At 34.7% G+C, this 25,464-nt stretch overlaps 1 protein-coding gene across 10 annotated transcripts in view; it reads left to right on the top strand.

Annotated features, from left to right (window-relative positions):
* ADGRL3 (adhesion G protein-coupled receptor L3) overlaps positions 1–25,464 on the top strand; it is a 955,586-nt gene that overhangs the window by 831,466 nt on the left and 98,656 nt on the right. For all 10 annotated transcript variants that reach the window (XM_044945849.2, XM_044945847.2, XM_044945844.2 and 7 more), the window contains 2 exons: positions 6,689–6,898; positions 10,513–10,733. In XM_044945849.2, the coding sequence (XP_044801784.1) occupies positions 6,689–6,898; positions 10,513–10,733 (431 nt within the window). The remainder of the gene's footprint in view (positions 1–6,688; positions 6,899–10,512; positions 10,734–25,464) is intronic.

Here is a 25,464-nt window from a genome sequence, read left to right as displayed (position 1 = left end):
GATATGTATGTTTTTGTGTGCTCTTACTTTCCAGTGTTTCTCTCAGCAATTAAAGTCTGAAAATATTTGATTGATTTTTTTTTCAATTTGATATAAATTTGGAAATTACTGTTGAGTTATTTTGGTTAATTTACTGTAAAATCGTAAGAGGTGCAGCCTAATCATTCTTTTTACTGTTACTCAACTTTGACCTTCACCCTATTCCACAAAGAAAATCCTTATTTCCTCAAACCATTGAGCCCTTTATTTTGCCAAGTATTTGTAAGGTGACCTTTGTGTTTGATGATCTGTTAGAGCAATGCAAGAAACTATTTCACAGAGTTCTTACCACATTTATCAGAAAATAGGACTTTCATAACTACACTGGCTTCAGTAAAATTCTTGAGTCAGAACAATGCCTTATGCTGATGTGATACATTAATAACAAATCTAGTGCTCCTACATTGGCAAAGAATAAAAAAATGAAACTCATTTTAGCTATATTGCAAGTACTTCAAAACAAGATATGTTTGAGAGGCAATTTAAAAACCATATTCTTATACCTTAGTAAATCTGACTCAACATTAAAATAATACATTTTAATACAGAAAGTAAAACAGATTCTTGAAAATTACTGGCCAACAATTAATAATTATTATAGGGTAATTGTTTAAGTAGTGTCTGGAAAATTCAGCTTTCTAAAAATATATAAAAGAGAAAACATCCAGAGTGGTTCAGAATTAATTCATATAGTTTGTGTACCATCTGGAAACACTCATGAAGTTAAAATGAAAAGCATTTCAAAATCTATTTCTCCATCTTGTTTGCTGACTTACTTTTTGGAAAATAAAGTTGGAAATATCAAAATTTACATAAGGGTCTTAGTTGACTCAGATTGAGTTATTTTTATATCATGAGGCAAAAACCACATTTCCCTATTCCATGAATTTGGGCTTTGTTTCATTAAATATACCTATTGGTTTATTTAAGAGTTTTATATTGACAGAGTGAGTTTCATAAAACATCATTGTTTAAGCCATCTTTTTCCTTTGTTGAAGTACTTATTCCTTTTGTGGTATTTGAATTACTCAGGAACCCAACAATGATAGCACAAAGCAGATTCATAGAGATGAAGATAAAAGGGAAATCAGAAACTTTCTGTAGCCTTTACAAAATATCTGCATTTCATATGTGAATATAAACTTTGTAAAAAGCTGGAAAAACAAATGTTATTTTCATAAAAATTTCTTTCTAAAATGGAAGAGTCAATGAATTTCCTGGAAGTATATTCTGATGAATCATTCTGCTTGTAAGATTTTCTCTCATAGTTCTCCATCATCTTTAAGATGTTAATTGCCTTGAAGTTTTTTTATACTTTTTATTTTTTGTGAATTTTCCAAATGTTTATAGTAATGAACAGTTTATGGTACACAGTCTGGAAAAATAGGTATAGAGGTGAAATTAAGTACGTTTGGGCTTTGTTATTTAAACATCATAAACACAATTGTATAGTAATGAAGGGCTTCCCAAGTGGTCCTAGTGGTAAAGAACCCATCTGCCAATGCAGGAGACTTAAGAGATGAAGGTTCAATCCCTGACCTGGGAAGATCCCTTGGAGAAGGGTATGGCAAATGACTCCAGTATTCTTGTCTAGAGAATCCCATGGACTAAGGAACCTGGCAGGCTATAGTCCATAGGGTCACAAAGAGTTGAACACGACTGAGGCAACTTAGCACACACATATAGCAATAAAGGTTGAATTCAGATTCTAAAGTTAAAATCTGTCTCCTCATATGCTATGGATATATTTTGCTCTTAATTTATAATAACCCAAATATTATTAATGATATAAAGTAAACTTACAATGTTATAAGAAGAAATTAGGTAATTAATTAGTCAGTTGCAATAATGTTTGATATCTTTAGGCAAAATAACATTAACATTTGTTCTTGTTACAGTTATTATTTTTCTGTTCTACTCTGTGTTATTCATATAGACTTTTGACTTTTAAATGAAGTTTGCTGTCAAACATGAAAAAATTTAAGAATATTTTTAGATTGCTGCTGCTGCTGCTAAGTCGCTTCAGTCATGTCTGACTCTGTGTGACCCCATGGACGGCAGCTCACCAGGCTCCCTCGTCCCTGGGATTCTCCAGGCAAGAACACTGGAGTGGGTTGCCATTTCCTTCTCCAATGCATGAAGGTGAAAAGTGAAAGTGAAGTCGCTCAGTCGTGTCTGACTCTTAGGGATCCCATGGACTGCAGCCTACCAGGCTCCTCCGTCCATGGGATTTTCCAGGCAAGAGGGATGCCATTACCTTCTCCATTTTTAGATTAACCAAGAACAAAGAAACATTGACTTCCTTACTTTCACATATATTATCTTACTTACCACACAATATCCTGAATCCTCTGTTATTTTATCTCTATATGTATGAGGTTTTGATACTGTAAAGGGTAGGTGGTTGTTCAAGATAACAATTGCAAAATTAGAGTGACAAGGTTAAATCCACATCTTTTAACTCTCAGATTTACTCTGTAGTCCTCTTATTTCCATGCAGAGTTTTGCCTTCCTTGTCATAATTGACCCCTTGATATAGCCACATATTTTAAGATACTGTGGTTTAACAGCCTCCTCATTCTCCAGCTCTATTTTTTTTTTTTAATATCTTGCTCAAGATTTTAGAGCAGGTGATTTATGAACCAAAATGGGAGTTCCCTGCTGGTCCAATGGTTAAGACTGTGCTTCTACTGCAGGGGCAGGGATTCAATCCTTGGTCAGGGAACTAAGATCCCACATTCCTGCATGTCATGTGCCATGCGATGTGGCCAAAAAAAGTCCCAAAGATTGGGCAGCATGATACAACTTTTGGTTTATAATATAAGGCCATTTCAGAAGAGAGGGATAATTAGAGAGAGATTCATTTATTCGGTTCATATATTAATTGTGCATCTACTCTAGGATGCAACTTTATAGGACCTGAGGATACATTGGGGATCAGAAGATAAAACAACTTATTCTCTTGGAGTGCAATTTCTAGTAGAGGCCACAGATGATAAACAAATACTAATAAAGTATCTAATATAGGGGAATGTTAAGGGTAAAAATAATGCAGGAAAAGTAATAGAGTCAGTTGGTTAAATGAATTTTGCAGTTTTTGATGGGATGATTCAAACAAAGCTCTGTGAGAAGGTGACATTTGAATGAAGCAGTGAATGAAGGTAGTGGATTAAGTCACACAGCTATCTTTTGGAAGAGCATTCCAGACCAAGAGAACATCAAATACAAAGTTTGTGAAGTTGGAATGTGCTGGACATATTCATGGGCCAGAGGAGGCCAACTGGGGTTGAGTAAACTGAATGAAGGGGAGGATAGAAAATGTTTCCACAGAAGTGCAGACTTCTGGGACCTTGTAGATCTTTGTAAAGACTTTGGTTTTTACTTTTATTGAAATGGGAGACATTGGATGCTTCCATCAATGAGTCTTATTATCTGACTCACTGATGGAAGCATCCAATGTCTCTATCTTGTTGAATAGAGAGGAAAGGGCAATACATGAGGGTCAAAGTAGGGAATTCATTTAGGAGGCTGTTAAAAAAAATCAGGTGGTTCTAACCAGTGTGGTACAATTGACATGACTGGCAGCTGTCAGATAGAAGACAGGATCTACGAGATTTCTTGATGGATTAAGAGTAATTTTTGCGTGTGTGTGTAAAAGGAATCAATATGATTCTTAAGTTGGCCAGAAAACTTCAAAGAATGAAGTGTTGCTATTTACTGAAATGAGTAAAACAGAGGGAAATGTAGATTTGGGAGTAAGAGTGGAGGGAGAAACAGGATAAGGGACTCAGTTTTGAACATAATGTTTGATACTGATCCTTTTTAAATTCCAATGGAGATTAAATGGAAGCTAAAGCTATACTGATGTAAGAGGGTCCAGCTCCTAGGACATTTGGTCTAAATGGTGCAGGGTTATAACCATTCAAAAACAAATATTAAGCATTTTTTATGTGGCATATCAAGTACTGATTGCTAGAATATAATAATAAGATATAAGCTTAAAAAGATCTCAAGTCACATCATGATATGTAGTTTATGTCAAAGGTGATTTGAGTCATATAGTGTTCACAAACATGAAACCTTGGAAATAAGAATACTTGATCTGTTATAGCATTGTTAAAGCTATACTAGGAGTTTTAGTCAATTGACCATCCTCTTGAAGAAGGGTTGGTTTTTATCATGGTTTGGTCTCCTGAAATTTCTGTTATGACAGATATAAAGAACACTAAACTCATAGATCTTGTTCACATTTAATGCCCGTCATTCTTTCTCTTTCATCTTACTGATAAAATTCAGGTGGTGAGTTGCATTCGATCATAGTATGGTATATATAAGGTTGTTGATGTTTATGTTTTCTGAGCTAGACAGTATTACCTGAAAGATGATTATTAATTAATTGCTAGACTTTTTTGTTCCTCATTTGAGTGTTTTGTACTTTTTGTACTGTTGTTTTGACATTTGGTCTTCTTCTCTTAACAACTCTGCATGAGGTTTTTGAAAGACCTGTAAAGGCACTGAGTATAGTATATATATGTTTCTAATAATGCAACTACCCAGGAAAGGCAGAAGTTATTTGGTTTCTTTTTTTCTTTTTTTTTAGTTTTATAGGTCTTTAGGATAACTTTGAGAATGTATTATATCTGCCATTATGGAAGACTGCTGTGCTGAACGTTGGTGCTTGATATTCAATTACAGCATCTTTCCTTTAAGTCAAAGAAGAGAGCAAATAGCCCTCTGTTCAGGGAACCAGTAGCACTAACCACTCTCCAATAGTAACAGTAATTTAAGCTGTCAGAGACCAACACTAGTCTGTGTCCCCTGGAGAAAAAAGCAGTTAAAGCAAAATTTCATGTGGTTTTTCTTTCATGATTTGAGCTCCTTCTGAGAAATACATCTAGAGTTATGCAGGAATATATCAAAACTGTTTCATTGACAGTGTCCTAGCAGAGTTCTTTATCAGATAATAACTGTGAAGTTGTATCTGGCGGTATGTGAAGTGCTGTGATTCAGGTTGCAGCATGGTGGCTCACTTGTAAGGAGAATTTCCACATTCAGAATAATCTTTGTATGAAGTTTCCATAAAACATAAAAGGACAAAGTCTGGATAAAATAAAAAATTTTTAAAAACTGTATATATATATATATATATATATATGAATATATATATATATGTTTCTAAGGTGAGCTAACAATGTGGGAGACAATGAAATGTAAATAGTAACTCCATCCTAAAACAAAAATCAGTGTGTATGATCTCTACAGTTGAAAAGATGTCAATTAGAAACACATCTCTTTGTTTTCTGCTAAAAAATTTGCTATGCACATGTTATCCTTTTTTCTACTTATTCATAGATCCATAAAAATCAATGTAATTGAATTGTGTCTTTTAAAATTTTACATAAATGGACTCATACTGTATAGGTACTTTTTCTAGTTGCATTTTTTTAAGTCTAATATTAGATTTTTGAGAAGTATTCATGTTTGGGAGTGTACCTCTAGAACACTAATTTTCTATTCCTCTTTTGAATATCATTTCCTAAGTATCAACCAATATTTATTTATTCCCCTTTTGATGGAAGTTGGGTCTTTAAGACTTTTCAAGAAACCTAGAAAGAAAAAAGGAATTGACAGTCAGATAATTTCTCAAGTCTGCTCCAACATGTTGGCACATAAATGTGTTGGGTTACTGTAAATTCTAAAGCTTCACAGAGTGGTTTTGGATGGGGGCAAACTATCACAGAGTAGAAATAGAGTTTTAAATCTTAGAACAAAGACACAAATGAGATTGTGGAAAAACCAAGAAACATGTCAGGTATGGAACTCACAGGTCTATAAAAGAGCCACAAAATGCAGTTTCAGTGTGGAAGGTCTCATGAGCATATTTCTTTTTCATAATTCTATTATCTGTTTTGGGCTTCTTATATAGTATAGTGATTTTGAATGCTTATTTTCCATCTGTATGTAACAGATTCTATTCATGTAAAACCTTACAGGGATCACAATTCTTGATCTCTTTAAGCCCTTCAGTATGAATATAAATCCAAGGACTATCCTTTTTCTTTTAGATCTTCTACTAAATAAATGGTACACATGTGACTGCCCTTCAGAATTAACTGGGGATCTTTATAAAATCACATACTTTTATAAACTCAACCTTGGAAATTCTGATAAAGGATTTATAGAACAAATAAATTATAATTTTTATTTAAAAAACAACAATAATTCAGAGAACATTTCAATTAAGATACCACTTCCCTAAATGTATAACGATTTTTAAAGAAAACATTCCCTAGCAAGAGTTGTTTAAAAAAAAGTTGTAAAAAAGCAACATGGTGTAGAAAAATGAAAAGCTTTACCTTGAAATCTTTGGCTGGAACTAAATTGTTTTGCTTCAACTATTTATATGCTGAAAATGAACATATCTAAGAAAGGTGTGAACACTACTGGCAAACTGATTTACACCTCAGAGTAAAGATAAAATGCCCTACCTGTGGACTAGGAAAAAATAAATAAGTCTTCTTACTCATTGTTTGTGTGGAGGATTTTTAGTACATTTTTAAAATCATGTTTCATGAATCCAGGCCCTTATAAAGCTGTGTAATTGGTTCTGTATGGCTGGAACTTAACGTATTTTCCATCATGTCTCCAGCATAGTGATGCTGTCCATGACCTTCTTCTGGATGTGATCACCTGGGTTGGAATTTTGCTGTCCCTTGTGTGCCTCCTGATTTGCATCTTCACATTTTGCTTTTTCCGTGGGCTCCAGAGTGACCGTAACACCATCCATAAGAACCTCTGCATCAGCCTTTTTGTAGCAGAACTGCTCTTCTTGATTGGGATCAACAGAACAGATCAACCAGTAAGCAACTTATGTTGTTGTTAGAAAACAATTTCTCCACTTGTAGCTTTCCAATTCTCAAAATATTCTTGTTTGAAAGTGTCCTCTCTTCCAGTTGTCTTAGTTACGAATTTTCATATCTTATTCAGTTTTCCCTTTTTCATTTCAATTGTCATAAAGAAGTAGTGAATATATGGATGTATGAATGTACATTTCTTGAGGAATTCTGTTCATAAATTTGCCTTTCTAAAGAACCATGTTTCTTTATTAGTCTTTATTTTTTAATCACAGAGCTGAATATTGAGGAGAGTTAAGTCATTTAAGGAATGGAGGAGTATCTTTTCTAACATGTATTTGTTGTTCTTTCATAATAAACTTTTTAAAGACAATGGAAATTATGTTGAAAATTGCATGTCTAACATGACTTTTTTAAAATATAAATTTATTTATTTATATTGGAGGCTAATCACTTTACAATATTGTATTGGTTTTGTCATACATCAACATGAATCTGCCATGGATGTACACATGTTCCCCATCCTGAACTCCCCTCCCACCTCCCTCCCATACCATCCCTCTGGGTCATCCCAGCAAAAGAGACACAAATGTATAGAACAGTCTTTTGGACTCTGTGGGAGAGGGCAAGGGTGGAATGACTTGGGAGAATGACATTGAAACATGTATAATATCATACATGAAATGAATTGCCAGTCTAGGTTCGATGCATGATACAGGATGCTAACATGACTTTTCTAATTGACTTATTTTGGAAAATAGTTCAAATTGTATATTGTTTTTATAATTTATATACTCATCCCAAGTTTTGTTTTACACTTCTTATTTTTTCAAGTTCTGTTTACATTTTAAATGCTAATGTCATACTTTATTACTAATGACATTTAGCCATATCAAGAAAGGAAGGGAAGGAAGGAGAGAAGAAGGGAGGAAGGAAGGGAGGAAAAGAAAGAAAAGAGGATAACAAGGAATAGTACCAGCCAACTGTTCTTGATAAAAACCAAACAAAAAATATGATCAATAGATAATATCTAATGTATTAAACAAACTTTATGCCCACTTGTAACTTTTGTGAGGCCCTTTCTATGTCCTTGAGATTCATGAAAATAGCACATTTGTTCTCATGACTAAAACTACAAATGAAAACTCATTTTTTAGAAGACTTTTAGGCATAATAAATCATTCGCTTAATGCTGTTCTCTGGTATGAGTCCATATGTACAGTCTTTACAATGAAAAAGCAGTTGAATTCATGTTTGTGATTACACATTCATGATTAATTAAAGGGTGCAATTACAGTGATTATACTTTTAATTGGTTATCATATACAAATGTGACAATTTTTCTCAGAAATGCATATAGATGAATAAGCAATCAAAGTACACATTTTTTTTCTCCAAAAACTACTCTCTGATAACAAAAGTTAATAGTTGAAGCCCTAACTCTAAAAATCAAGAAACTGTGATATTTCCCAAGAAGAAATCATTTCATTCTCTTTTTAACCTGCAATTCAACTGCTCTTTGATTTTTCCTTTCATTTAGAAACCTTCTTATTTTTGCTTCCTGTTGATACATATGGTATGATAAACTTCTCCAAATTTTGCAGACTGCACAAAACTAATTTCTGACAGTAGCATGAGGACAATGATTGGTATGAAACTTGGATAGGTGCAGCTCAGCCCAACTGTCTTTACTCTTGTTGCTGGATATGTGTCCTCTTCCTGCATCTTATATGGCAGTTAGGCTTTGCTTTCTCTCTCTGTGGGCCTCCCTGGTGGCTTAGACATTAAGGAATCTGCCAGCAATGCTGGGGACATGGACTCAATTCCTGGGTTGGGAAGATCACCTGGAGAAGGGAATGACAACCCACTCCAATATTCTTGCCTGGAAAATCCCATGGACAGAAGAGCCTGGTAGGCTTCTAAAGTCATGGGGTTGCAAAGTGTAATACACAACTGAGTGACTTTCACTTCCTTTTTCTCTCTCTAGCTCCTTTGGTGCCTGACTTCCTTATCACCCCTTCATCATCATCTCTCTAACCCAAGGATATAGACCTGCCTTTTGCCTCATTTCTCAAGGAACATACTCATCATTGAATCCATACTAATCAGATCATTTGTATGAATTTGTTGCCTTTTTTTTTTTTGTATAGGAACCACAGATTTTACTTAGGACTCATAAAAAATAAAGACTTCCCCTCCAGAAGAATGAGAATTTCAGGAACAGACATAAGAAAATTAATATATGGTCAGCTGAAACTTGTAGTACCTTAGAAAATATGACAGAGTAAGGGCCAGCTGCCTTTTTTTACCAAGCTTGTGTAGACCAGCATTTAGTAAAATAACACAAAAAATAAGAAAATGAAAGCACTTATGGAACAGTTTATTTTTACCAGATCTACTTTTACCTCTTTGCAGTACAAACTTCGCAATCCAGCTTAAATACTTTCTGAAACAAGGCAAGGAAGAAATAAACAATTAATAATAAGTAATAATCTCATAAACTATTTTAATTATTTTATTTTTATTTTGAGCTATTTTTCTCCTTGGTTTTAGTGTTTCTCCTTCATTTACATTGAAGAATTTAGTATGTTAATAAATACAGGATTATTTATACAGGACCAAGAAAAAAACTTATGAGATCTATTTTAAAACCTTTAGACTAATCTCCAGTATAATTATCAATAGAATCTTCTAAGAATCTTTTCTTACATGTTATACTTTTTTCTTATTATAATGCTCTGCTTTCATCCATATATATTATTAATCAAATGTTAAATATGGCAAATAGATGAAGAAACAGTGGAAACAGTGACAGACTTAATTTTTGGGGGGCTCCAAAATCACTGCAGATGGTAACTGCAGCTATGAAATTAAAAGATGCTTGCTGCTTGGAAGAAAGTTATGACCAACCTAGACAGAATATTAAAAAGCAGAGACATTACTTTGCCAACAAAAGGCTCTTTAGTCAAACCTATGATTTTTCCATTAGTCATGTATGGATGTTAGAGTTGGACTATAAAGAAGGCTGAGCGCTGAGAATTGATGCTTTTGAACTGTGGTGTGGGAGAGGACTCTTGAGAGTCCCTTGGATTTCAGGGAGATCCAGCCAGTCCATCCTAAAGGAAATCAGTCCTGAATATTCATTGGAAAGACTGATGCTGAAGCTGAAACTGAAACTCAATTACTTTGGCCACCTGATGCGAGAAACTGGCTCATTTGAAAAGACCCTGATGCTGGGAAAGATTGAACACAAGAGGAGAAGGGGACGACAGAGGATGAGATGGTTAGATGGCATCACTGACTCAATGGATATGAGTTTGAGTAAACTCTAGGAGTTGGCAATGAACAGGGAGGCCTGGTGTGCTGCAGTCCATGGGGTCGCAAAGAGTCGGACATGACTGAGTGACTGAACTGAACTGAACTGATAACTTTTAAATATAGGTTATATGTGATTAGGTTTTAATATATGAATTAAGTATATGAATTTTAAGAATCCTGTCTCAATTCTTTTGCAGACCTATTTTATTACTGTAGTCTTGATAAATATTTATTTTAACTTTATGGCAATTGGAACTTCATTTGATAGTTATCTGACTGACTCATGTGTTCCTTTCCCTAGATTGCCTGTGCAGTTTTTGCTGCCCTATTACATTTCTTCTTCTTGGCTGCCTTCACCTGGATGTTCCTGGAGGGAGTGCAGCTCTATATCATGCTGGTGGAGGTTTTTGAGAGTGAACATTCACGAAGGAAATACTTCTACCTGGTTGGCTATGGGATGCCTGCCCTCATTGTGGCTGTGTCAGCTGCTGTAGACTATAGGAGTTATGGAACTGATAAAGTGTGAGTTTATGTTTTCTTTCCTTTTTTCCCTTCTTTTTAAATCTAGTTAAAATTGAAACTTTGAATTTTCTCAGAAACTAAGATCTTTATATCACCTTACAGCAATAAATGACAGAACTATAGAAGCAAATGAGGATAATTCAATTCATGGGTTGTACTTTTGTTATTATGTAAAAAGAGATAGTATTCCGAGATTCCACATCTACATCACAAACTTGAGTAATTGTAAAGGGACGATACTTTTAATATCTTTCAGAGCATTGAGACTTTTGTCAAATCAAGAATTAGCTATGTTAAACATGTGTATTCAGAGGAGAGTGTAATCTCTGACACTGAAACCTTGTCTCCTTCCTGACATATCAATTCTAGTCACTAGAAAGTAACTTATACCATTAATAGAAAGGTAGATTTATAGGATCAGGGGCAACTTGTGGCTTCCCTTTTTTTCCTGGGTAGCTACTGGGGTCTAGTGATGACCTTTATTTTCAACATACCTTCAAACTGGTGAGACATACCCATAGAGATGTTAAGCATAATTATGGAAAGAAATTCAGTGAAAAAATTCCTGTAATTCACATCATTATAATAACTGGGATCCTGAGAATTAATTAGTTTTCAGAGAAGAAAGTTTAGAAAGAAGAACAAGACAGATCTCTGATGAATACTCACATTTAAGTCATAGATTGAGGAAGGAAAATAAAAATAGAGAAGGAAGAGAGGTGAAAAATAAAGCCTCTGAACTATGGAGAAAGTAAGAAAAAGTTTCAAGGTGGGGCTTTGTGTCCAAGATAATGTAAGTAGGGTAAGCATGGAGGAAAAATCATTTGTCCTATTTTGATAAAGTGCTAGAAACAGAAGCCAAATTGGAAGATGTGAAGAGACAAGTCAGTGGCAATAAAGTAGAGTCCTCATGTGTTATCTACAGCTTGAAAACATTTGATTGAGAAATAGTACAAATATTAATTTATGATAGCAGTGATGAAGAATTTTTAAAAGTGAAGCTGCAAGAACATCTACGGTGTGAAGAATCAAGTTGGAAAGAGGAGATTAGCAGACAGAAAGTATCTTATGCCTCATTTGTATTCAACATATATAGGCTGAATGAAAAGGAAAGGTCCTAGGGGGATAGAAAAGCATAGATTAGACATAAGATGAGAAAAACCTTGATTCAGTACTGAAAGTGGCCTTAGAATTCACCTAGTCCAAGGCATTAATTTTACAGATGAAAAAATCAGGAACCAGGTAAATTGCCTTGCCCATGATGATAGAGGTAGATGGTGGCAGACATGTAATGAAATGTCAGGTTTATTTCCACTAAAACTAGGATGTTTTTGAAATAGTCAGATGACCCCTGTCTTCTGATGTGTGAAGAAAATAACAGATAAGATAAATTTGGAAGTGGAGGAATTTTTCCATCAAGTAGGAGATGCTGATCTTTGCTGAATGAATAGGTGAGGTCATGTTGAAAAGACAGGAGATTTGAAAAGCTTTGAAATGAGCACTATGGAAAATGTGTTAAGGAGCCAATTAGATATTAATAAAAAGATTTCCAAGCAATAGTGAAGGCTCATATGAGGTTAGATAACATCAATTTATACAGAAGTTAATAAGCCAAATTTCATGACTTTCCACCAGCAGTCAGCAGCCTGAATATGCTAGCAATAAAGCAGCTCATTTCCCAGAAGAGAAGATTCAGGAGGGAATGACAAGAGGACTCCACAGTTACAAGGAACATAGTTAAAATAGAATATGCTTTGGTGTAGAAGCACCAACAGTGTATTTAAAAGAACACCATATCACTTCTGTTGAATTTTTTATTGAGAACAGTGACAGGCTACATAAAACCATTTGCCTAATATTGCTAGTAGTAATTATTTTTTAATCTAAACCTTGTGAATTGTAGTCAAATCTAAGGTCATTCTGTGTATCTCGGTGGCAATCATGGACCAGATTAGGATTAGATAAAATTATTGTCTATATTTTTCTGTAAAGACATTTTAGGAGACGGAGATTAGATAGATGATAGAATTTAATTTAAAACCTTTTATTGATATAATTTACGTGCCATAAAGTTCACCCTTTTAAAGAATATGCTTCCATTGTTTTTAGTATATTCAGTGTTAGGCATCCATCACCACTATCTAATTTTAGAATATTTTTATCCTTTCTAAAAGAAACCCATTAGCAGACATTGCCCTTAAATCATAGGATTTTTGTTTTGATTAATATGTTTCCACTCTAATATATTAAATTGACTGACATAGTTATTTGTTATCTATCTTTTCTTAGAATCAATACTATATATTCTCTTGTGACTTTGTTAAAGCCTTGGGTATCATTGCTTTAATTTCCTGCACCATACCTGGAAGCTCTCATTTACTGACATTATTACTTTGTAAGAATAGAAGCTAATTTATTTCCCAGGCACTGATTTGAAACAAGCCTTAATGATATTCAGTTTCACCATTATGATTTTTCCCAAAACAAGGAGAAGTAAAACAGATACAGATAAAATAATGGATAAATGAAAGAAGTATAGAAAAGGATAGGGAAAATTGTACTAAAACTCTATCACAGGTGGGCACAGAGCACTTAGTGCCTCATTTTTATATTTTCAATAAATTGTCCAGAGAGAGACCTTCAAAATACATGGAAAAAATTTTTGACTTATCCCTTTGGGACTTCAACTAGCCCAGTGTCTATAGAGTTCTGTTTTGCTCTTTGAAGAAGCACGTGTTGAAAAAGAAATGTTATTCAGTCATTTGTATGTACTTGATGAGCTGAAACAAAGAGATCATGTTTTCGTAGGGAGTTTAATCAAATGTTTAATCAATATGTTTAAAAATACATATAAGCAAAGAATTTCTAAACAACTAGAAGAATTTATGTATATAGAATTATGTATCTTATTGCTTATTATTTTTTTTTAATTTATTTATTTTAATTGGAGGCTAATTACTTTACAATATTGAATTGGTTTTGCCATACATCAACATGAATCCACCACGGGTGTACACATGTTCCCCATCCTGAACGCCCCTCCTACCTCCCTCCCCGTACCATCCCTCCGGGTCATCCCAGTGCACCAGCCCCAAGTATCCTGTACCCTACATTGAACCTGGACTGGCGATTTGTTTCTTATATGATATTCTACATGTTTCAATGCCATTTTCCCAAATCATCCCACCCTCTCCCTCTCCCACAGAGTCCAAAAGACTGTTCTATACATCAATGTCTCTTTTGCTGTCTCACATACAGGGTTATCGTTACCATCTTTCTAAATTCCATATATATGCGTTAGTATACTGTATTGGTGTTTTTCTTTCTGGCTTACTTCACTCTGTATAATAGGCTCCAGTTTCATCCAGCTCATTAGAACTGATTCAAATGTATTCTTTTTAATGGCTGAGTAATACTCCATTGTGTATATGTACCACAGCTTTCTTATCTATTCATCTGCTGTTGGACATCTAGGTTGCTTCCATGTCCTGGCTATTATAAACAGTGCTGCGATGAACATTGGGGTACACATGTCTCTTTCCATTCTGGTTTCCTCGGTGTGTATGCCCAGCAGTGGGATTGCTGGATCATAAGGCAGTTCTATTTCCAGCTTTTTAAGGAATTTCCACAATGTTCTGCACAGTGGTTGTACTAGTTTGCATTCCCACCAACAGTGTAAGAGGATTCCCTTTTCTCCACACCCTCTCCAGCATTTACTGCTTGTAGACTTTTGGATCACAGCCATTCTGACTGGTGTGAAATGGTACCTCATTGTGGTTTTGATTTGCATTTCTCTGATAATGAGTGATGTTGAGCATCTTTTCATGTGTTTGTTAGCCATCTGTATGTCTTCTTTGGAGAAATGTCTACTTAGTTCTTTGGCCCATTTTTTTGATTGGGTCGTTTATATTTCTGGAATTGAGCTGTAGCAGTTGCTTGTATATTTTTGAGATTAGTTGTTTGTCAGTTGCTTCATTTCCTATTATTTTCTCCCATTCTGAAGGCTGTCTTTTCACCTTGCTTATAGTTTCCTTTGTTGTGCAGAAGCTTTTAATTTTAATTAGGTCCCATTTGTTTATTTTTGCTTTGATTTCCAATATTCTGGGAGGTGGGTAATAGAGGATCCTGCTGTGATTTATGTCAGACAGTGTTTTGCCTATGTTCTCCTCTAGCAGTTTTATAGTTTCTGGTCTTACATTTAGATCTTTAATCCATTTTGAGTTTATTTTTGTGTATGGTGTTAGAAAGTGTTCTAGTTTCATTCTTTTACAAGTGGTTGACCTGTTTTCCCAGCACCAGTTGTTAAGGAGATTATCTTTAATCCATTGTATATTCTTGCCTCCTTTGTCAAAGATAAGGTGTCCATAGGCGCGTGGATTTATCTCTGGGCTTTCTATTTTGTTCCATTGATCTATATTTCTGTCTTTGTGCCAGTACCATACTGTCTTGATGACTGTGGCTTTGTAGTAGAGCCTGAAGTCAGGCAGGTTGATTCCTCCAGTTCCATTCTTCTTTCTCAAGATCGCTTTGGCTATTCGAGGTATTTTGTATTTCCATACAAATTGTGAAATTATTTGTTCTTGCTCTGTAAAAAATACTCTTGGTAGCTTGATAGGGATTGCATTAAATCTATGGATTGCTTTGAGTAGTACACTCATTTTCACTATATTGATTCTTCCAATCCATGAAGATGGTATATTTCTCCATCTATTAGTGTCCTCTTTGATTTCTTTCACCAGTGTTTTATAGTTTTATATATATAGGTCTTTAGTTTCTTTAGGTAGATATATCCTAAGTATTTTATTCTTTTCGTTGCAATGGTGAATGGAATCGTTTCCTTAATTTCTCTTTCTATTTTCTCTTTATTAGTGTATAGGAATGCAAGGAATTTCTGTGTGTTGATTTTATATCCTGCAACTTTACTATATTCATTGATTAGCTATAGTAATTTTCTGGTGGAGTCTTTAAGGTTTTCTTTGTAGAGGATCATGTCATCTGCAAACAGTGAGAGTTTTACTTCTTCTTTTCCAACTTGGATTCCTTCTATTTCTTTTTCTGCTCTGATTGCTGTGGCCAAAACTTCCAAAACTATGTTGAATAGTAGTGGTGAAAGTGGGCTTGTCTTGTTCCTGACTTTAGAGGAAATGCTTTCAATTTTTTACCATTGAGGATAATGTTTGTTGTGGGTTTGTCATACATAGTTTTTATTCTTGTCTTGTTCCTGACTTTAGAGGAAATGCTTTCAATTTTTTACCATTGAGGATAATGTTTGTTGTGGGTTTGTCATACATAGTTTTTATTATCTTGAGGTATGTTCCTTCTACTCCTACTTTCTGGAGAGTTTTTATCATAAATGGATGTTGAATTTTGTCAAAGGTTTTCTCTGCATCTATTGAGATACTCATATGGCTTTTATTTTTCAATTTGTTAATGTGGTGTATTACATTGATTGATTTGCGGATATTGAAGAATCCTTGCATCCCTGGGATAAAGCCCACTTGGTCATGGTGTATGATCTTTTTAATGTACTGTTGGATTCTGATTGCTAGAATTTTGTTAAGGATTTTTGCATCTATGTTCATCAGTGATATTGGCCTGTAGTTTTCTTTTTTTGTGGGATCTTTGTCAGGTTTTGGTATTAGGGTGATGGTGGTCTCATAGAATGAGTTTGAAAGTTTAACTTCCTCTGTAATTTTCTGGAAGTGTTTGAGTAGGATAGGTGTTAGCTCTTCTCTAAATTTTAGGTAGAGTTCAGCTTTGAAGCCGTTTGGACCTGGGCTTTTGTTTGCTGGAAGATTTCTGATTACAGTTTCAATTTCCATGCTTGTGATGGGTCTGTTAAGAGTTTCTATTTCTTCCTGGTCCAGTTTTGGAAAGTTGGACTTTTCTAAGAATTTGTCCATTTCTTCCACATTGTCCATTTTATTGCCATATAATTGCTGACTGTAGTCTCTTATGATCCTTTGTATTTCTGTGTTGTCCGTTGTGATCTCTCCATTTGCATTTCTAATTTTATTGATTTGATTTTTCTCCCTTTGTTTCTTGATGAGTCTGGGTAATGGTTTGTCAATTTTATTTATCCTTTCAAAGAACCAGCTTTTGGCTTTGTTGATTTTTGCTATGGTCTCTTTTGTTTCTTTTGCATTTATTTCTGCCCTAATTTTTAAGATTTCTTTCCTTCTACTAACCCTGGGGTTCTTCATTTCTTCCTTTTCTAGTTGCTCTCGGTGTAGAGTTAGGTTTTTTATTTGACTTTTTTCTTGTTTCTTAAGGTATGCCTGTATTGCTATGAACTTTCCCCTTAGGACTGCTTTTACAGTGTCCCACAAGTTTTGGGTTGTTGTATTTTCATTTTCATTCATTTCTATGCGTATTTTGATTTCTTTTTTAATTTCTTCTGTGATTTGTTGGTTATTCAGCAGCGTGTTATTCAGCCTCCATATGTTGGAATTTTTAATAGTTTTTCTCCTGTAATTGAGATCTAATCTTACTGCATTGTGGTCAGAAAAGATGCTTGGAATGATTTCAATTTTTCTGAATTTACCAAGGCTAGCTTTATGGCCCAGGATGCAATCTATCCTGGAGAAGGTTCCGTGTGCACTTGAGAAAAAGGTGAAATTCATTGTTTTGGGATGAAATGTCCTTATAGATATCAATTAGGTCTAAGTGGTCTATTGTATCATTTAAAGTTTGTGTTTCCTTGTTAATTTTCTGTTTAGTTGATCTATCCATAGGTGTGAGTGGGGTATTAAAGTCTCCCACTATTATTGTGTTATTGTTAATTTCCCCTTTCATACATGTTAGCATTTGTCTATATATTGCAGTGCTCCTATGTTGGGTGCATATATATTTATAATTGTCATATCTTCTTCTTGGATTGATCCTTTGATCATTATGTAGTGTCCTTCTTTGTCTCTTTTCACAGCCTTTGTTTTAAAGTCTATTTTTCTGATATGAGTATTGCTACTCCTGCTTTCTTTTAGTCTCTATTTGTGTGGAATATCTTTTTCCAGCCCTTCACTTTCAGTCTGTATGTGTCCCCTGTTTTGAGATGGGTCTCTTGTAGACAACATATATAGGGGTCTTGTTTTTGTATCCATTCAGCCAGTCTTTGTCTTTTGGTTGGGGCATTCAACCCATTTACATTCAAGGTAATTATTGAGAAGTATGATCCTGTTGCCCTTTACTTTATTGTTTTGGGTTCGAGTTTATACACCCTTTTTGTGTTTCCTGTCTAGAGAATATCCTTTAGCATTTGTTGGAGAGCTGGTATGGTGGTGCTGAATTCTCTTGTCAGACTTTATTTTTTGGGGCTCCAAAATCACTGCAGATGGTGACTGCAGCCATGAAATTAAAAGACGCTTACTCCTTGGAAGGAAAGTTATAACCAACCTAGATAGCATATTCAAAAGCAGAAACATTACTTTGCCAACAAAGGTTCGTCTAGTCAAGGCTATGTTTTTTCCTATGGTCATGTATGGATGTGAGAGTTGGACTGTGAAGAAGGCTGAGCGCCGAAGAATTGATGCCTTCGAACTGTGGTGTTGGAGAAGACTCTTGAGAGTCCCTTGGACCGCAAGGAGATCCAACCAGTCCATTCTGAAGGAGATCAGCCCTGGGATTTCTTTGGAAGTAATGATGCTAAAGCTGAAACTCCAGTACTTTGGCCACCTCATGCGAAGAGTTGACTCATTGGAAAAGACTCTGATGCTGGGAGGGATTGGGGGCAGGAGGAGAAGGGGACGACAGAGGATGAGATGGCTGGATGGCATCACTGACTCGATGGACGTGAGTCTGGGTGAACTCTGGGAGTTGGTGATGGACAGGGAGGCCTGGTGTGCTGCGATTCATGGAGTCGCAAAGAGTCGGACACGACTGAGCGACTGAACTGAACTGAACTGAAAGCTTTGATTTTTCCTTCATATTTGAATGAGGTCCTTGCTGGGTACAGTAATCTGGGCTGTAGGTTATTTTCTTTCATCACTTTAAGTATGTCTTGCCAGTCCCTTCTGGCCTGAAGAGTTTCTATTGAAAGATCAGCTGTTATCCTTATGGGAATCCCCTTATGTGTTATTTGTTGTTTTTCCCTTGCTGCTTTTAGTATTTGTTCTTTATGTTTGATCTTTGTTAATTTGATTAATATGTGTCTTAGGGTGTTTCGCCTTGGGACTCTCTGGGTTTCTTGGACTGGGGTGATTATTTCCTTCCCCGTTTTAAGGAAGTTTTCAAGCTTATTATTAAATTTGTCTTTGTTGTCTGATTTCTGTTACTATTGCTTATTTCTTTTATTTCTAATGGCATTTCCTTCTTCCTGTTCATCATACTTAAGTGTTTATTTGGGTTTTTTTTTTTTTTTTGCCAATGTTACCTCCTTATATGCTACATTGATGTTTTTGGTACAAATATGTAAGTCCACAGTCATAATAAATAGCAATTAGCCAGAAATCAAAGACATATTGTCACACATTTTTTTGAAAATTGTCATTAAAATTGATACAGTAAGATTTTTGTTGTAGAAGTCTATTTTACTTATTTTTGGAATTTTATTATCATGCATTTTTACTTGTTAGCCTCAACTGCTTGATTACATCTAGAATAAAACCATTGAATATATATTATAATATTCCAAATAACAGGTTTCTCTTTCTTTTTTTCTCATCTTAGTGTTCTTAATGTATTTTATTATAGTAGCAATGAGGTTTTATTTCTGAAATCTTTAATAATAATAGCTTACATTTCTAAAAAGTACAGAATCATGTCAATGGTAGGAGATAAAATTGGAGACAAAATTGTTTTTGTAGGTTAAATAAATGTTATTTTGATACAGATAGAGGTAACTATCATATTCCATCTGGCTGATGGATTATGATGTGTTTTTCTATGAAAGTTATTAGGGTTGTTGAATTGATTATTATGTACAAAACACATACTGACACACAAAGCATACATAATTTGATTTTGAGAAATTGCTTAGTTTGCCATCAATTTGCAAAGTTTATAAGAGAATCTCACTATTTCATGATAGTGTTTAATGAAATCTTTTAATCTGTGTTGACATTATTCTTGAGACAATTTACTTAGAATTACATTTAGTCACAATTATAAGATACTTAAAAAATCAAATTAAAATTTCAATACAATTGTTAAAAAGAAAAAAAAACCTCAGCTAGTAGACCACAGGTCTAAATTGTACTAACTATGGGATTTTTTCCATTTTCTGTCTTCTTTTATATCTTCCTTTAGTCTCTCTTATACTGTTATTTCGGGCTTTCCCAGTGGCTCAGCAGTCAAGAATCCACCTGCAATGCAGGAGATGCAGGAGTCACTGGTTTGATCCCTGGTTCAGGAAGGTCCCTTGGAGGAGGGCATGGCAACCTATTCCAGCATTCTTGCCTGGGGAATCCATGAACACAGAAGCCAGGCGGGCTACAGTCCATAGGATCACACAATGTCAGACATGACTTAAGTGACTTAGCATGCAGGCATGCATCCATACTATTATTTATATAGATATTCAGTGAAGCCATTGGGTATGATTCTGTCAAAAGATAAAAAGTCTGGCATTGACTTAATTAAAACAGAACTGATGTGGAAATTCTGTGATAATTAGTTTGATTTTATGACCTGAAACTAATCAGTTCCTGTAAACTTTATTTACCTCATTATTACCTCCCCAAATGTAAACTGTTTGAACAGTTAATTTTTATTCAAAGGAAAAAAATGCATTTATATTTTATAGCACTTTCCTTGAAATCTAAGTTTAGGGCAGTAAAAGCAGTGGTTAAAGTGATGGGTAGATTGAAAAAGAGCTGGAAGGAAGTCGGTTCCAATAGGAGGAGAAGGGAGAGTGCTGGGAAGTAGTAAACCTCAGAGACTAGCCCAGGAATTAAAGTGCAAGTTCAAAAATTGGTAAGAGGTTTCTGAAAGACGTTGATTAGGTCATGAACATTTATAATGGACCAGAACATCCTTGAGTTCTTGAAGCATAACTGAGCTCTTAAAGATAATTGAAATCAATTTTATGATCTGAAAATTATTATAAATCATCTATTAAGTCTTAGATTTGTCTTCCTAGTGAGCTTAACAACAGCTCTAAAAAGCATAGTCTCTCCTCTGCTAGTTAAAGTCCCCCCTCCAGTTTCTTTATTTCAGCTTCATTCTCTAACCTGCATAATCATTTGAATAGAAAATTGATTATTGATTTTTAAAATACTGGATTATATTATCATTCAAGAAGGAAGCCAGCCAAGGAACATTATCCTTGATAGTATCTGAAAGTTATATGCATAGGTTTATTCAATACATTTACAATGTCTAAGCACTTCATCCTACACATAGAACATTATATATTCATCTGAAATATTTATCTAATCATATTACTATATATAAAATATTCCTACTTGTAATATTGCATTAACATGAAGCATTTACCTCATTGAATATGTTGTCAACAGGCATGTTTGACTTTAAGTTGGCCAGGGGGAGATAATATAGATAATGAACCAGTATTTATCATCGACATATATCAAGCTAATCATTCAATATGTGTGTGAGGAGTGCTCTGTATGTTATATGTTATGTTGTTAAAGCCAAGAGCATGTTTTGTGTATGAATTACAGAGACGGAGGGCTTATTATATCATCATTTCATCACCCAGGAACCTGCACTGAGCATGAGATTATCACTGTATGCAGTATATAAGAATTTAGGGTTCAGCATATTTTTTTTGGTTTAAAGATTTAGCTGTATCACAGAACATCAAGACTGCTGTCTTGTTATTTAGAAAATGTGACCGATGTCAAATGTAGGACTTAACTTCTTACTGGAACCAAAGAAGTATAATACCTTATCAAGAGATCACTTTATAATTGCAAAGATCTAATATTTTCACTTGGGCAATCTGTGATTTATGTGCAACATATACATTTCTCATCTAATCATTTAGAATTTATAATTGTCAACAAAACTTAGATTTTATTATTTTATATCTTGTGTATTTATTCTTTTTGAGAAACACTAGGTTAAGGGACTTTGGAGTCAGGTAGACTAGAATCAAATTCAGGCTCAACTAATTATAAGTGATGTGGCTGTGAGCAAGTCAGTTTCATTTTCTAATTTGTAATATGAGGGTTATTATATAAGTACCTTGCGAAACTACTGCAATATTTGAAATTGTGTGTGTATGAGTAAATACATATGTGTATGTATGTGTGGGCATATATATGTATAAATATTTAATTATGTGTACATGTGGGCTTCCCTGGTGAGTCAGTGGTAAAGAATTTGCCTGCTAATTCAGGAGATGAAAGTTTGATCCCTGGGTCAAGAGGTTCCCCTGGAGAAGGAAATGGAAACCCACTCCAGTATTCTTCCCTGGGAAATCCCATGGACAGAATAACCTGGCAGGCTGCAATCCATGGGGTCTCAAAAGAGTCAAACATGACTTAGTGGCTAGACAACAACAGCAACAAATGAGTGTATGTAAAATATCTGGCATATATAAACATTTATTATATATTACTGGTGCTATTATTCAACTGGGATACAAACTATGATTAGCAACATAGTTTTAATTGCAAAATAAATTTTATTAAAAGCATCCATTTATAAAAGTAATGATTGCAATTCTTATGCTACTGCCTCCTGTTAGTTTAAGCAACATGGGACTATAGGGATTATTCCAATATTTACTATTAATAAATTATAATAGCACTTTTCTTACCTTTGTAGTCCACCATAAAGTTATGGGATGTATTTTGCTGAAGAAATAATGAAACACTTATTTTTAAAAAATAAGTGCATATTGGGTACATGAAGACAACATAACCTATATTTGGTGTATGAGATGTATCAGATGCAAAAGTGGAGCAGAACTACAAATGCTAATCTGGAGTACCAGTGGATCACATTCTATTCCTACATCACTCTGCCAATCTATTTTCCAGTTTATGCACTTGCAAAGTATTTCAAGTTTAGATGGAACAGTGTATTGTGATATAAATTACATTAAAAAAATCCTTAGCAGGTGTATTATTCAGTAAGCTTAGAACTAGATTTATGCTTGAAGTATATATCTGTCCCTTTTCCTCTTTTCTCCTTTCTTCCCTCAGTTCTCCTTATTCCTTCTTTTCTCTCTCAATCTTGCCAGATATATGTAGTACAAATATACAGAGATCTGCATATGTTACAGAAAAAAGACAAATATGTAGTTTACAAACTTTCATAAACAACCTGATATGATGATACCATGTAAAGTTTATGATCTACCAGTAGCGAAGATTGTTTACTGGTTACATTTAATACTTCATCAAGGACAGTTTTGTCTGTGATTTAGAGTTTGCAGAAAATGAAGCAAATACCATTGTTAATTTACATTACTTCAAAAAAATGGTTCATAGTTAGATGTCTACTTTGATAAGAGTGAATAAATAGGCAAAAAAATACAGTGCACCATGGCCTCTTAATTAAGGGGCACTGTATTAAACATGGTAACTTTGAATAAGGAACTGTACTAATGCAGTGTTTCTGGTATCTAAAAGCATTAGAAGTCATATGTTTACATTTTCATTTTGATATTTGGCAAAACTAATACAATTATGTAAAGTTTAAAAAATAAAATAAAATTAAAATTAAAAAAAAAAGAAGTCATATGTTTTTGGTGACATTTATATATATTGGGCAATTGATTTTACCATTTTTCTAAACACAGAATCATTCATGTCTTTGTGTGTGTGTGTTTATTAATTTATTTTTTATTGAAGGATAATTGCTTTACAGAATTTTGCTGTTTTCTGTTAAACTCATCATGAATCAGCCATAGGTATACATATATCCCCTCCATTTTGGAACTCCTTCCCATCTACCTCCCCATCCCACCCCTCTAGGTTGTTACAGAGCCCCTGTTTGAGTTTTCTGAGCTATACGCCAAATTCCCAAATTCCTGTTGGCTATCTGTTTTACACATGGTAATGTAAGTTTCCATGTTCCTCTTTCCATACATCTCATCCTCTCCTCCCCTCCCCTTGCCCAGTGTCCATAAGTCTATTCTCTACGTCTGTTTCTTCATTGTTGCCCTGTAAATAAATTCTTCAGTACCATTTTTCTTGTGAAAGAAGGGCTTCCCTCATAGCTCAGTTGGTAATGAATCTGCCTGTGATGCAGAAGACTCTGTTCCATTCCTGGGTCGGGAAAATCCCCTGGAGAAGGGAAAAGCTACCCACTCCAGTATTCTGGCCTGGAGAAGTCCATGGACTGTATAGTCCATGGGGTTGCAAAGAGTAAAAGAAAACCAGTGAGGAATATTTTAGTAGAAGAGAATTAGCTTTAGAAGTATGGTTTTCTCTGGTCTTGTTTTGAGAAATGAATTTGTTTCATTATTTTTATTTTTCTGTTTTCTGGGTAAACTTTAAGGTAGTACTTGCTGGATCGGTAATTGATATTTTTATGTGAGACTGATCCAGATATCAATACCTTTCAGTTCAGTTCAGTTCAGTTCAGTCGCTCAGTCGTGTCCAACTCTTTGCTATGCCATGAATCACAGCACGCCAGGCCTCCCTGTCCATCACCAACTCCCGGAGTTCATTCAGACTCACGTCCATCGAGTCAGTGATGCCATCCAGCCATCTCATCCTCTGTCGTCCCCTTCTCCTCCTGCCCTCAATCCCTCCCAGCATCAGAGTCTTTTCCAATGAGTCAACTCTTCGCATGAGGTGGCCAAATTATCATCTAATTTGCAAATGTTTCTTATATTTTGGAAGACAATTCTAGAAGAAAATGATAATTTAGCTATGTAAATTAGCATTACTTCTTTAGCATATTAAACCAATAAACTTGAATTAATGTAGTAAGACTTTTTCAAATATTTATCAATATATGCTGATTTTATAATTTTTTAAAATTGCTACAAAAATTTGATGACATCTTTGTATAGGTACATGGGAGGAAAAGTCAAAGTTTATGGTTTGTGAAAAGTTCTTTTTTAATTACAGGATATATCTGGTCTTACAAGGGTTTCCAAACTTGAGTCAAATAAGCATGTTGTGTCATCAGAATACACTTGCTCTTTCAACAGCGGGTTATCTGTCTTGTTATAGTACTGCTATAAACCTAATATATAGATTATATGTAAATGACAGAAGTTCATTAGAAAAGAATTGATATAATCTTAAAAATTAAACAAAAATGGCTTCCTGGTGGCTCAGATGGTAAAGAATCTGCCTGCAATGCAGGAGACCTGGGTTCAGTCCCTGGGTTGGGAAGATCCCCTGGAGGAAGGCATGGCAACCCACTCCAGTATTCTTGCCTAGAGAATCCCCATGGACGAAGGAGCCTGGTTGGCTACAGTCCATGGGGGTCACAAAGAGTTGGACATGATTGAGTGACTAAGTACAAAATTAACAATTTCACAAATTAAATGATGCTTAGTGAATAAAGGAAATTTTCAGATAAATCATATTTTTCAGTGGCAGATCTATGCAGTCATTTGCAAACTAGACTTTACTGTGTTTAGTGCAATACATTGTTCCTTTAACATTTGTCTTCCCTTAATTAATGGTTTTACATTATATCTAAGTGACATTGAATTGTCTAGACTTGTGGAATACTATGAGGTGGACTGTATGTGTCCAGGCATGTAAAAACACCCACATAATACAGCTGGCCTTCCAGATCCATGGGTTCAGCATCTATGAAAAAGAAGGACCAGCTGTAAGGGAACTGAGCATCTGTGGAT

The sequence above is a fragment of the Bubalus bubalis genome, chromosome 7 (assembly GCF_019923935.1).
Source record: "Bubalus bubalis isolate 160015118507 breed Murrah chromosome 7, NDDB_SH_1, whole genome shotgun sequence".
Classification (NCBI taxonomy): domain Eukaryota; kingdom Metazoa; phylum Chordata; class Mammalia; order Artiodactyla; family Bovidae; genus Bubalus; species Bubalus bubalis.
This window is presented reverse-complemented; position numbering and strand designations above follow the sequence as displayed.